This window comes from Salvelinus sp. IW2-2015, linkage group LG28 (genome assembly GCF_002910315.2).
Source record: "Salvelinus sp. IW2-2015 linkage group LG28, ASM291031v2, whole genome shotgun sequence".
NCBI lineage: Eukaryota > Metazoa > Chordata > Actinopteri > Salmoniformes > Salmonidae > Salvelinus > Salvelinus sp. IW2-2015.
The window spans coordinates 13,742,784-13,754,712 of NC_036868.1; the positions used below are offsets into that span (position 1 = coordinate 13,742,784).

The 11,929-nt window shown below is 41.5% G+C and overlaps 1 protein-coding gene across 1 annotated transcript in view; it reads right to left on the reverse strand.

The window, feature by feature from the left end:
* The window catches only part of LOC111954432 (exostosin-1-like), a 313,392-nt gene extending 301,777 nt beyond the window's left edge, over positions 1-11,615 (reverse strand). Inside the window, exons 1-2 of the mRNA XM_023974172.2 lie at positions 10,310-11,615; positions 8,903-9,990 (exon numbers count right to left, since the gene is read on the reverse strand). Coding sequence (XP_023829940.1) covers positions 8,903-9,864 — 962 coding nt within the window. The 5' untranslated portion in view covers positions 9,865-9,990; positions 10,310-11,615. The remainder of the gene's footprint in view (positions 1-8,902; positions 9,991-10,309) is intronic.
* Between the last annotated feature and the right edge of the window lie 314 nt (positions 11,616-11,929).

Genomic DNA, 11,929 nt, shown 5'->3' on the forward strand with positions numbered 1-11,929 from the left:
TAATAGAAAATGACTCAAGTAAAAGTGAATGTCATCCAGTAAAATACTACTTAAGTAAAAGTCTAAAAGTATTTGGTTTTAAATATACTAAAGTATCAAAAGTAAAAGTAAATMATTCCAAATTCCTTATATTAAGCAAACCAGACGGACAGATGTTCTTGTTTTTCAAATTTACAGATAGCCAAGGGGCGCACGCTAACACATCATTTACAAACAAAGCATGTGTTTAGAGATTCCGCCAGATCAGAGGCAGTAGGGATCACCAGCGATGTTTTCTTGATAAGTGTGTGAATTGGACCATTTCTGTCCTGCTAAGCATTCAAAATGTAATGAGTACTTTTGGGTATCAAGGGAAAAGTATGGACTAAAAAGTACATTATTTTCTTTAGGAATGTAGTGTAGTAAAAGTCGTCAAAAATATAAATAGTAAAGCAAAAGTACAGATACACCCCCCCCAAGAAACGATTTAAGTAGTACTTTAAAGTATTTTTACTTAAGTACTTTACACCACTGCCAGAAGGACCACCTCCTCACCCATGAAGCACCTTTAGCGTCCTAAGCTCATCTTCAACCGCCAATTGGCATAGCCCAGAAAGCAATGCGGACCGTACCATGAAAACCTGATTCAATGCTGCCACCCCTCAAGTGCCCAGCCAAATATCCTATCGGTCCACGAGAGGTGCATCCTAATTGAGAATTAGCCAAATATCAGAGATAAAATAAGAAAAAAAGAAAAAACAAACAAACATAGAAATGAAAAATGAAGAGAGACAGAGAAAATAACTTAAGGAGTACTGTAGCCAATAGGACCTAAACAAAAACATACCTATATAGCAGCAAAAACTTGGAACATAATGCTAATGATGCTAATATCTAGTAATATTAATAGTGCTAACAATAATACATCATAAAGGTCATTAAAAAGTTACAAGAATAATACATATGTGAAAAGAAATACCCACAAAAASAATAATCTAACAGGTATAAGCATCTTCCCAAGATTCTACCAATATTCACCTGCAATCTTCACCATTAGCAGTATTGACAATAATAAATAAATGGGACGGGTGTTGTTAGGCCAGAGTCGAAGTTGAGGGCTGGCAAACCGTGCCAACATATCCTCCAAACACCGACTTCGAAGGCATGATCACTTTTATACAACGGGTTACCAACAAATTCAAATAATGATTGACATATTTTCATACCATTTCATTCTTCCACAAGATATAGTCCCGATACAAATCTAGGGTTAGTACCCAAGCCGGCTGGTCGTTCGTTCTATCGGTTCGGTTGCTAGAGACCCAGTCGTTCAGTCTTTTTGTTCTGTATCTATGGACGCGACCCAGACGTTCGTTCTAAATGTTCCATCGCCAAACTGGCTGGCAACGTTCCAACTATGGCTAACTTACAGTCACATCAAAAAGTGCAGCCAGAATAAGAGCAAAGTAGCCACATTTGCATTTGTTTAAGCTGTTGTTTTGTAGTGACATTTATTTGGAKACATCCATAACAATGAGCTAATGAGGCRCGATTTCGCCTGGCATAGACAATTTGCTMACTCATCAGGACAATGTTGTTCCGAGGAGCTAGCTAAAAACACAGCTAACACAATCACTTCAAASTGAAGCTGGAAAGACTGCAAACTAGCGGCACTTTACCTTTTGTCAATWGATTTTTTTTTTCATTTTACCTTTTGTCAATTGACATTTCTTTGTATATATCMATAAAAATTATGCCAGCTGATTCATAATTTCGACTGGCTGAGAAAAGCTGCCTGCCTGTCTCTCGCCCCGACTCCCGACAGATTCATTACTATGGGACAGCTGGAGATCGAATTTGAATATTGCAACAGTGTTGCAAACGTTGGCGAGACAGACAGCAAGGTTTATACAAATCTCTGCTGTTGAAAACGAAATGTTAGTCTAAAAGAAATGTGAGATAATGTCTAGTAGCTTTTAATAGTGGAGAYTATTAAATGTATAAAGTGCCTGGCTGGGCTGATGAGACAGTGGATTGCGTAGTCAGATGGAACAGAGTAAATAGGCATTTAAAACGTCAGATTTAGCAAATGGTAACTTGTGTTAAAGACACGAGCTGGAATGCGGATTTAACCAATCAGCATTCAGGATTAGACCCATCCGTTGTATAATAATAATATAAAATCACCCTTACTGCCATTAGAATACAAGTGAAGTTGATACTACCGTCAACACCCGAATCACATTACTCAATTGTGATCTAGGCTTGGTCACGGGATGGATTTAATACCGTCAATACTATTGAAACAATTTCTTTGAAGTTTTTTAATAAATGTGAATATTTGTGGCTACTTTTTAAGTAAATATCTGCAGTCAACTTGTGCAATACTTTAGGAGATAAAGAACAATGCATTCTTAATTTTACCGGTCACATTCCTATGAAGCCTATGATAGTACCCAGTCACGTGTCACATTGTGTTTGTTTACAAACACACAACGATGAGAAACTAGAGACTTGTGAATCACTCACTGTTGTGCAGCACACGCCAGGTGATCTAGTTACAGTATGGAATTCACAACTAAATGTTTGCCAGCTAGATATCTTTTAACTATTAACTTTTTCACCATGAGTTCCAAATATCTCTAACAGACAGCATGAGTTTTTTTATGCGTGTGGTGTCAGAATGCACGCCTTGTTCCAAAGTGTGATTGTTACGCAACAGGAAAGTTAACCCTAGTTAACCCTGTTTGAACTTAAGAATTTCAAATGTTATTCTAACAGTTTGAATTCTGCCTCATTAATTCAGATAAGAATTAGCCCAATTCACTTTTGCGGACAATATACGTTTGAGGCTTTACTGAGCCAGACAAACTTCTCTCTTCGACGAGAGCCMAAGCACTTCGCCAGTGTTTCCCCAGATCAAGTATGCAGACATTTGCGCAACTCTAGTCAGGACAGGCCTTGCATAAACTTTTCMCCCCTGGCACATTTTCTGGCTGGCACCCGCATTGCCTTCATTGTTGTTTTCCTTACAAATAATAACTCTGAACATGTTTGCGTTCCTATCAAAGTAAGTGCCTTATTTTCTGCATATCGTGTTGTTGTTTCTACTGTAGCATTCGGAAAGTATTCAGACCCCTTGGCTTTTTCCACATTTTGTTACATTATAGTCTTATTCTAAAATGGATTAAATTGTTTTTCCCCCCTCATCAATCTAAACAAAATAACCCATAATGACAAAGCAAAAAGAGGTAATTTTTTTTTGCAAATGTATTAAAAATAACAAACTGAACTCTCACATTTACATAAGTATTCAGACCCTTTACTCAGTACTTTGTTGAAGCACCTTTGGCAGTGATTACAGCTTCGAGTCTTCTTGGGTATGACAGTACAAGCTTGGCACACCTGTATTTGGGGAGTTTCTCCCATTCTTCTCTGCAGATCCTCTCAAGCTCTGTCAGGTTGGATGGGGAGCGTAGCTGCATAGCTATTTTTAGGTCTYTCCAGAGATGTTCGATCAGGTTAAAGTCCGGGCTCTGGCTGGGCCACTCAAGGACATTCAAAAACTTGTCCTGAAGCCACTCCTGCGTGGTCTTGGCTGTGTGCTTAGGGTCGTTGTCCTGATGGAAAGTGAACCTTCGCCCCAGTATGAGGTCCTGAGCGCTCTGGAGCAGGTTTTCATCAAGGATCTCTGTACTTTGCTCCATCCATCTTTCCCTCAATCCTGACTAGTCTCCCAGTCCCTGCCACTGAAAAACATTCCCACAGCATGATGCTGCCACCAAAATGCTTCACCTTAGGAATGGTGCCAGGTTTCCTCCAGATGTGACGCTTGGCATTCAGGCCAAAGAGTTCAATCTTGTTCTCATCAGGCCAGAGAATTTTGTTTCTCATGGTCTGAGAGTCCTTTAGGTGTCTTTTGGAAAACTCCAAGYGTGTTGTTATGTGCCTTTTACTGAGGAGTGGCTTCTGTCTGGCCACTCMACCATAAAGGCCTGATTGGTGGAGTGCTGCAGAGATGGTTGTCCTTCTGGAAGGTTCTCCCATCTCCACAGAGGACTTCTGGAGCTCTGTCAGAGTGACCATCGGGTTTTTGGTCACCTCCCTGACCAAGGCCCTTCTCCCCCGATTGCTCAGTTTGGCYGGGCTGGTAGCTCTAGGAAGAGTCTTGGTGCTTCCAAACTTCTTCCATTTAAGAATGATGGAGGCCACTGTGCTCTTGGGGACCTTCAATGCTGCAGATGTTTTTTGGTACYCTTCCCCAGATCTATGCCTCGACACAATCCTGTCTTGGACAATTCCTTTGACCTCATGGCTTGGTTTTTGCTCTGACATGCACTGTCAACTGTGGGACCTTATATAGACAGGTACGTGCCTTTCCAAATCATGTCCAATCAATTGAATTTTGCTCCAATCAAGTTTTAGAAACATCTCAAGGGTGATGAATGGATACAGGATGCACCCGAGCTCAATTTTATTCAAGTTGAGCTATGTTTTATTCAAGTTTTAAAGTTCTGTTGACAAATCATGCATTCCGATTATTGCATAGATTGTAATGGACACATGATGTGTGTAAAATACTTTTTTGAAGGTTGTACTGATTATGATGAGCTAATCCTAAGCTATTTGCCAGCTATGTGTGGYGCCATGTTTGTTGACATCATACAATGCATTCTGGTTGTCACGTAAGCGTCTATCAGACTAAAGATGTTATAACAAAACAAGGTGAAGGATGGTTCACGCTACTGACTATGGTGCTCTCAAGACTACGAGGTCAAATCATGACGTCAGTGATCTTCAGGTCGGAGCTCTAGAAAGATGCCTGAGTTCTTGAGTTAAAATTCCGAGTTGGATGACCGTTCAAAATGATTTTTGMCAGTCAGAGCTAGTCCCCCCCAGAGTTCCCAGTTGTCTTGAACAGACTGAAGTCAGAGATTTCCSAGTTCCCAGTTGTTTTGAACGTGGCATCAGATTGTAACTATGGTACCTGATGGTTGCCTCTTTCCAGGGCTATTATTTAGCTTAGAAACTTCTCCTGTGTTTGCCACCCATTTATAGATAAATCCCCAATCATAGTAATATTTGCCACATCATATCCCCCCATGATACCTTCCCCCATTTCTACCCCCCCATTCGACTTACAAATCACAATACCCATGAAGGGATGCATAAGTATAACTTATAACCGCCCTTGACACAAAGGGTTGTTTTAGTGAGGGTGGTGATTCTATATAGATCTCACCTCTTCCAGGGTAAGATGCTGAGAGGCTGAGCCTTTGAGAGAAGCTAGAATGGCCGGGGTGAATCTGTGACTCATACACACAAACACCGAGCAAGCTCGTGCACACACACACATGCAGGTCAACAGCTCTCAGAGGTACGCAAATGTAATCAAATTAGCTTAACTACAGTGAGTATGATGCTTGGCCTCTTAATTTAGATCTACTTTAGACATGAAAGCATACAATTTGTGTGCCTTGAGTAGTTTAGGATCAAAGTACATAGCTTGTTTGCTTTTGTAAACATCTAGAAAATGGCTCTGAAATTACACTATTGTTAGTGCATTTTATCAACGTCATGRCTTGACAAGTGTCAAGTGGATAGTGCTTCAGACTGCCATAAGTAGGAATTGGAATGACCTAACATGTTATTAGTTTGCATTAAATTACACACATATGGTATTAAGTGTTAGTGTTGCCATCTCTAATTGTAGAAACTTGCCAATGTCATTTGCCAATCACAACATAAATGCTTTATATCATCAAGTCAAAAATAAAAGTAATTATCCAATCCACAGCCATACAAGAAAAATAAGTCCAATACCAGAGCTCTTTTCTTTCAAGCGTGTCAAGATATCTCAGGAAAACATTTATTCATATCACAACTGATATTGCCACTAGCCAGTGCTTTATGGCTTTTTTGCTCCAACCAACCCCCCCCACCCCCAGCCCCGTGAAGATGGATGGTATCAATCATGAGTGACCCACACCTTTGGCACATTTCATTTGATGCCCGGCGCTAGGTTTCTATGATGCACAAGTCCAGATGGGAAAGAGGGAGAAAAAACAAGAACTTGTGATTGAGTCAAGTCCCATTCCTCTATTACTTATTTGGAGTCCAGGCGAGGTATCAGATACGAGTCAGGCAACTAGGATTGCAAGTGCAACATGGCAACAACACTTAATATGGCAGAAGAAAATGAAAATCTTCTAGAGAAAACATATGACATTGTTCACCCACCAAATCTATGTCTCTGTGTCAGCAGATGTCGCTGCATTGTTTGAATGTTGGCAGGGTTTCTAGACATATGCAAGATACAAACAAAAGCATGTCCAAAACCGTACCTGCGTTGTCTGGCTGGAATTAACTGCACCAGTGCACAACTGCTGCTCCACATTATCAACGTCAAAGATACAACCTCACAACTGAACCATTTCAAWTCCAGTTAGTCAAGATGGTAACACATCCACTTGAAAGAAAATTCAAAAGCATTTACCAATTCTACAGCACAGAACAATCCAGGTCTTTTCATACTCTCATTGGTTTTTGTCGAGCAAGTATTAATCAATTCCCAGCCTTTTTCCCAGCTGACATTATCAGCTGAGGTAGAAGGTGATTGTCAATCACTTAATCTTCTAACTACCTTCGATGTGTTTGATCCATTTGTCTAATTTGTACGTGGATGTGCAGGGTTGAGGAAGCACCTATACAACATGTCTCAGATCATATGTGTACCCCAGTCTAGACCTTATTGTCAGAAAGTCTAGCAAGTCACCCAGATATCTTCTAAACCCATAAGTCTTTGCAGCTTTGTAGTTAGGCTTAAAGGACTAATGATCCAATGCATTTATAAAGAAGCAAGGCATGACTGGTCATAACCAGTGATGTAAAAAAGAAAATGGGTAAATGCTGATCGCGGTGAAAAAAATGCTCACTAAGATGAATGCACTAACTGTAAGTCTCTCTGAATAASAGTGTGTGAAAATGAATAAAATGGCAAACGTAATATCAGACAATCAACAGGTTTTTCATGTAACATGTAGTTACCATAAAAGCAAGAACTAGTCTATAGTGCTTCAGTAATTAAATATCATGTGTCCTTTGTCTGCCAGCGAGGCTGGGAAACAACAGGTTAAATGTAGTCTGCAATTAAAGCACTATAAAAYGATTGTTCCTTTCATGGCTGGTGATAGATCTGCAGAAAGCACCCAACAGTGAGAAACTGTAATTTACATCAATACATCTCATCAGCAGGATCTCACTCTCCTCAGGTGGAAAAGAACAAGGACCGGACAAAGAAATCTGACTGTCTTCTGAGACAAAGGCTTTGATGACTGCTTCTACACCATTTTGGTAATGAAATAACAGTCTACCATGTTAAATAGGGACATCGTGTCATCGTCAGTTATGTGACTGTGAGACACATGGTTCTGTTGTGCTGGGTTCTGGGGGACGTTATCATGGTACAGTTAAATCATCTGACTTCAATCCATGCTGTCCAGCATGGGGTGTGATCTTCCTCTATCCCTCAGCCCCGGTTTAATTAAATTGAAGGCCAATTATTGACTGTTCTGACTGAGGCTTTGAAATCCCCTTCCATTTTATTCACACAGAGTATCTTCAGGTGTGGACCTTGTTTGCCCACACTGCATCGGAATGAATGTACAAAATATTGTTTACTTTCTTGTCACTGTCAGAGAGAGTCATTTGATATCTTTGGTAATCAAATMTTTTGGAATTCTACTATAAGCCACATCGGTTTTTCTTCAAACAGTGCTGTTAAATTTTTCTCTCTGTGAGCTTCAAGACATTTTAAAGATGTTGATGTTATTGGTCTGATCAAACAAAATTTGTGATGTGATTTGCCACAGACCGAGAACTGTAACAAAAMCCCCTAAAAGCCTTCACAGGATGTGTTCCACACTCCAACTATCTGACCATTCTAAAAACATCTGTGGGACATTCATTCATACTAATAACCAATGAGGGCGAGCCAGGCACTGAAATAACTGTAAGGGCTGGAATGCAAGTTGAAAACGTACGTAAGACTGAGCATTACCAGTGATGACATGGTCTTCACTGCACAAACATGCCCATCCTGCAACAATGGGAAGTGGGGGAAAACCCAGCCATACAAAACAAATCAGGAGAGTCCGATACAATGGCAGTCAATGCTTCCCATGTGGTTCCAGGTTAAATGAGGCAAATTTAAACTGTCACATGGTTCCGTATGGGATTACTGGATTATGTACATTTTGTTTGGGTGCAAATGCTTCAGTAACTTTACTGAGGCATGTGCTTTAAAAAGAGTAACAACTTCTTTATGCTTTGATTCAAGCAAGGCCARTAAATTTGCAATCCAATGAAAGTCTATAACTTTTTGCTCAACTGCTGAAAAAATAATTTAATTGTCAGCTGTTACGGAGCTGCCCTGTGGTGAGGGATTTTTTGCACTCAGATCTCTCAAGTGTTTAGTCACTGTGCTTTTATTCAGGCTGCAGGACTAAAGAACATGTTGGACTATATAGCAGACTAGCAGTACTCTCATGGGTATTCTAAAGCATCTATAAAAATCAGGCAAAGATCACAGCCAACCTAACCTGTACCACCGAAGCTGCTTTTTCCCCGTTGCTCCAAAATATTGGTAGATCGATACTGTAGCAAATATGAAAGTACAACTAGATGCAAATGTTGTCAGGATAATCCAACTAACATGGATGAACATCTGCAGTATGATGATAGTCACAGTGCTAAGAGTGTCTTACTGAAATAGGGATTAACCCATTGATATGTTGTGTCAGACTGTCTGTACATCCTGTGCTGTAGAGTGAAAAACATACCGTTGTGAAATATGTCACTCACTTTTAGTAATTAKCCCCGACAAGACCCTGAACCAGCAAAAGGACATAAGAGGGGAACTTACTTTGAGTATTCTTCATTGTCCCTGTCGCATCTTGCGTCCTTATGCTTTTCCCAGTCCTTCCCATGCTTGCAGGTGGTCAAAAGAATGATATCTTCCCCATTGTGAATGTGATACAAAGCATTCCTGGTTTCTGAACCAATACCCGTCAGATATCTCTTCCCTTTGAAAACCAGTAAATATTTCCTTGATGGAGGGACATTGTTGAGTGTCAAATAACCCTTGTCCCCTCCTTTTTGAGAATGGTCTTTTGAAAACAAAGGAATGGACACATCAAAGTGTGGCCTAAAGTTATCCATATCAATGCTGGCTTTGGCTAAAATGGCCTGGCCAATATCAAAGCCCAGTTCCTCTGTGTAAGCTGGCCAGGTGCCAGAGTAAAGGTTGAATATGAGGTGATTCCTTCCGTCATTCCATGTAGGGAGGCTCTGTATTCTAGCCTTGACATTGTGAATGTACTGGCTTGACAGCTGGTCCCGGTCCAGAGTGTCAATGCCCAGCACAAACAGACAGGCCTCGTTGACGTCTGTGGTRTGGAACCGGGAATCCTCGACAGCTGTCAGGATCTTCTGGTAGCTCTCAGACACCGTCTCACCCTTCAGCAGGGGGTAGACGTACACCTTGAACCCCCTCTGGCAGCGGCTGAAGTCGAAGCATGTGTCCATGCGGCACCTCCTGCTCTTGTAGATGTTGTTRCGGAYCTCCCGYCTCTCCCKGGGAGASGTGTGCTGGTGGTGGAGCAGAGGGCTGTCCTCCTCCTGCTCTCCGTCCTCCAGGTAGGTGTTGAGCGGGTGGGTCCACTCAGGCCAACGCTGTCTGGGCAGGCCGGGGCTCTGGGCGACTCTGTAGAGTTGCTGGTGGTGGTCTTGGTGATGGAACTCCCCAATCTGCAGTCCCCACAAGTAGGCAACCAGAAGAAGACAGGCCCCTAGAGACACGAGCAGGTACCTCTTCTTGGCCTGCATGTGGACAGTAGGGCTGAAGGTGATGGGAACCAAGGCAGGAGAAGGAGCAGGGAGAACGTGGGGGTCCACACTCAACCCACGGGGATCACTCTTATCCACAGGTAAGCATGCTGCTGGTCTGAGTCACTGTGTGCACAGGATAGAACAGAGTGCCTGRTAATCACACTACAGCTGGACAATATACATGCAGAGACAAGAGATGCATTGGTATCACTGACAGTGTTTGCTGCATGTTTTGAAACCAATCAATATTCATCTTTCTGATTAGAATYAATTACTCAACACCAAAGTAATCTCTTTCAGACAATTTCCCACCCATCCGCAAAAGTAAGAATAAATTAATATAGATCACTAGTCACCAATTCCATTCAATCACCAATCCCATTGAAGAAAAACCAAACGTTTATTGAATTAAGTCATGTATCTGGGAAAACATGTGTCCTACCTTTTTGTACTGAACACCTGTGGTAGACTACTTTCTGTTTTTGAAACTTCCAGCGTTGATTGATTCCCTCTCACCAGGATGAACAGTTGATAAACACGACGTAAATACAGCATCCTAAATTATCCGAATAGCTTTTGGGACACTTAATTAACAAAAAATAATGCATTTTTGTGAGGATAAGAGTCAACGAAATTGGAGATGCATTGGAAGCCATCCGATGCAAAGTAACCTTTTTCCTTACCTATAATGTGGTTGCCTACGTTTACGTCAACATATCCCAGCGAACTCATGCAAAAACACTGTTCTTTCATTCTCAAGGGCCTCTGCCTCGCACTTCTTGAAGAACATGTCATCACTTGCGATAGAGGTCATTTTCCCATATGGGAGGCTCCGCTAAAACGTATTTTTTTATTGTTATTATTCTTAGTGTAGTCTTATTTCCATAAGGGACCCCCCACCCCCATAAGACTTACTTATATAGGCCTACCTATATTTTCTGTATTCATGCAATTCTATAGTGGTGTTTACAACGGTTTGCTCAGGCTGTCATCTTTGAGTGTGTCGAAATCCTGCATAAAAGTTTCCATGGAGAACACTTTAGTTTCCAAAGTTCGCTCTCAACGGGTGAATCCGAATGAGTGAATCTAGACCTGTCTCTCCATACTTCCCCGGCGCTCTTACAGACTGGCTATGTCAATTCCAATCGTTGCGATTGTGGAACCTACAATGCATTGGCATGTTCTTCGTCTGATGACAGTCCATGATTGTCTACCCAGCTCCGTCCGATCAACAAGGCACACTTGCATACCGTGCACGAATTACTGCTGAGATTTAATTCAGGGTTATTTTTATTTTTTTATTTTTTTCTCAATCTCTATAAATTCGCGTAAATCATGCGTGACAGTTGAATACATCCACCTGATCGTAATTGTATGGATCCCATGTACATCCACTTGCTCCCAATTACATAGCAGATAAATGATACACAGTCCGTAAAGTTAAGTGTCTGTGTCACCTAAACGACAAGCGCATCAACAGTCTGGAGCCCAGCACAGCATCTTCCAACGACCAAGCGTCAAATTTACACCAAAGTGATACGGTGCGTCAAGCTTCAATCTCTCAGTCTTTCATTCACCGGGCTGTGATTGAATCACTAAGAATAAAACCACAGTTCGCAGATAGGGGCAAATTCAAAATATTCCACGGGTCCTGTGAAGTTTACGAATCCTCCTGCATCCCTCTCCACTCCCATTCAGAGCAGAGGACCATGCAATGAACCTCCCACAACGAGAGGCTGCGCCTCCGACCGCGGTTATTGGTAGAGGATGCGCTGTGAGCAATGGAAATGGATGAGGGAAGCGTCGATCATTTCAAGAGGCGTTGGCAGAAAGTGTAGCTGTTCGATGAGAAAGCATGCGAGACGAAGTTCGTGGTATGGTAGCCTGCCTAATCATGACGTGCCCACTACCCAGAGCTCTTTTTTGTATCAGTCGCCCATATTCACTCTTTAGGGGTGTGCTTGAGATATAGATTGCACATAGTCTGCACTTACTTTTTTTAATCTCAACGTGTACTGTAGGCTATTGTGAAGTTGACAAAATATTCCACTATGCATTCTTG